General features: G+C 29.8%; 1 protein-coding gene across 1 annotated transcript in view; it reads right to left on the bottom strand.

Annotated features, from left to right (window-relative positions):
* The window catches only part of LOC108734753, a 2,397-nt gene extending 1,134 nt beyond the window's left edge, over nucleotides 1-1,263 (bottom strand). The window contains exon 1 of the mRNA XM_025979464.1: nucleotides 954-1,263. Within this exon, the coding sequence (XP_025835249.1) occupies nucleotides 954-1,214 (261 nt within the window). The 5' untranslated portion in view covers nucleotides 1,215-1,263. The remainder of the gene's footprint in view (nucleotides 1-953) is intronic.
* Nucleotides 1,264-2,201: the final 938 nt, after the last annotated feature.

Below are 2,201 nucleotides of genomic sequence, written 5' to 3'. Positions count from 1 at the left end.
CTATTAAAATATTATTTTGTAAGGGATTATCTTATATTAATTCAATTGGTTTTTACTTTTAGTAATAAATTGGCTATATACTTGATATATATATTTTAAATGTGGATTTAGAAAGGTAGGTACATATTTTTGAGTTAGATATTAAAATAAAAACCTATTTGGGCTTTCATAGTACAAACAGCATAACTGAAAATAATAATTAATAAAATTAAGTAATAGAAATTAATGGAAGGAATAAAAGAATTTCTCAAATGAAAAATACGCGTATGTATTATAGATAATGTGATTAAATAGCGATTATAGAAATTATGCATAATGGTTGAACATTATATATTGATTGAGCTGTCTAATTAATTTGATAAATTAATTACTTTATTTATTAGTTTCTGCTCAGGTATTACTCATATCAGCTACTTCGAGTGGGCAGAGTAGCACCTAAACATAGGCTGATAAAGAATATTTACAGTTTATTTGATTAATGAAAATATTTTTTTGTCTAATTAAAGTCTAAATAAAGTGGAACTTGGACTCGTGAATTAAAGTTTCATGGATTGAGGATGATTAATTTGAATTTAACAAATTTTTAAATAGATAAAATAAATAAATATCGTTTATGTATTAAGAATGCAATATTTAAATATGATCTTAATAATTTGCTCGAATAAGTATTAAATGGGAATTAAATTCCTCTATCGTTTATAAATTCCTTATTTCTAGGCGCATGAATAACAATAAAGAAACCTCAACAAATTTTTAAATAATATATACCAATGCTTACGTAAATATAGGGAAGGGGGGTAAGTGTTTTGCTTACCGTTTGTTGACAAGGGGAAGAGGGGGGAATTAAGGATTACTAAAATTCTGCTTACGTAATACTTGAATGGTCCTAATAGCATAGTGAATAGAAAAAAGGCATGCGGAATAAAAGGCTGAGATATTATTATTATTATTACCTTTTCAATTTTGTAATTGTATTTGTTAAGTGCTTCTCGAATCTCCTTTAATTTGTTTTGCGTTTCTTTTATGAATTTTTCTGTTTCCTCCGGTCCAGGCCTTTCTATTACTCTTTTAATTAGAATATCAGTCGTTGCGTACAAATAAATAATGAAATCAACATGTCCCACTTCTTTTACGAAAAGACTTGCTTGCTTACTACTTCTTGGAAAATCGACAATAATATACCCTTTTTTTGAATTATTCACTTTTTCCAGCATTGCTTCTTTCACTAAATCGACTAGTATAAACTAAAAATTAAATGTAAAACTATTAGAAACTTAATGACAGTATTGGAAATGGTGCAGCATTCAAAAATATTATTCACAATCAGTGAAATTTTTTGTGACATTTATTTAACATTATAAAGTAATACTATATGAAACACTTTAACATTTTATGTGAAAATTCATTTCCAATTTTTGCCCACTATAGATTACCTCAAGTTAACGAGGAAAAATGTGTTGCTGTTGTCGCACCTTCGCCGGGAATCGAGCATTGTTGCGTAAAACCGAAGCTTCCGGGTTCGATTCCCGGCGAGGGTGTGACAACAGCAACAAATTTTCCTTATTAACTTAAGGTAATTTGTAGTGAGTAAAAATTGAAAATTATAAAATTAGTACCTGTATCTAATAAAACTCACATAGTATCTTTAAAACAAAATAAAAATTGAAAGGGGCGAATATAAATTAATTAATTAATTGATATCGTAATTGTAGTGATCTCCAATTAACCTGTGGGGTGCGCCTCCCTCTTAGGGGACACGAGGCTATTGCAAAGGGGCGTCCAGCTTTTACTCAAGACAAGCACTCGTCTTAGTTATTTATAAAGTTAGATTTTTACGAAAACTGAAGAGAGCGCAATTTGTTTTTATAAGAAGGGAAAACGCATTTACAAAAGGTTTTTACTTTTTAGCTTGTATATCGCAGATGCGTTTAATATTATTATAAACGGATTAGCTTTAGTGATAGATAAAAGATAAGGAAGGATCTCGGCAGAGCGTCTCAAAGACAAATGATTAGCATGCCATAATTTGCGGAATATACGAGGGTGGATTGATAAGTTTCCGGCCTGACCAAGAAAAACAAGGTTTTTAAAAATTTTTTTTTTTTATTTCTCAACATAATCTCCTCCAAGGCTGATACATTTCTCATAGCGGTGTTCCAGTCTATTAATGCCATCTCTATAGACTGATTCGTCAAGCTCCT

The sequence above is a fragment of the Agrilus planipennis genome, unplaced genomic scaffold (genome assembly GCF_000699045.2).
Source record: "Agrilus planipennis isolate EAB-ADULT unplaced genomic scaffold, Apla_2.0 scaffold80, whole genome shotgun sequence".
NCBI classification, from domain to species: Eukaryota; Metazoa; Arthropoda; class Insecta; order Coleoptera; family Buprestidae; genus Agrilus; species Agrilus planipennis.
This window is presented reverse-complemented; position numbering and strand designations above follow the sequence as displayed.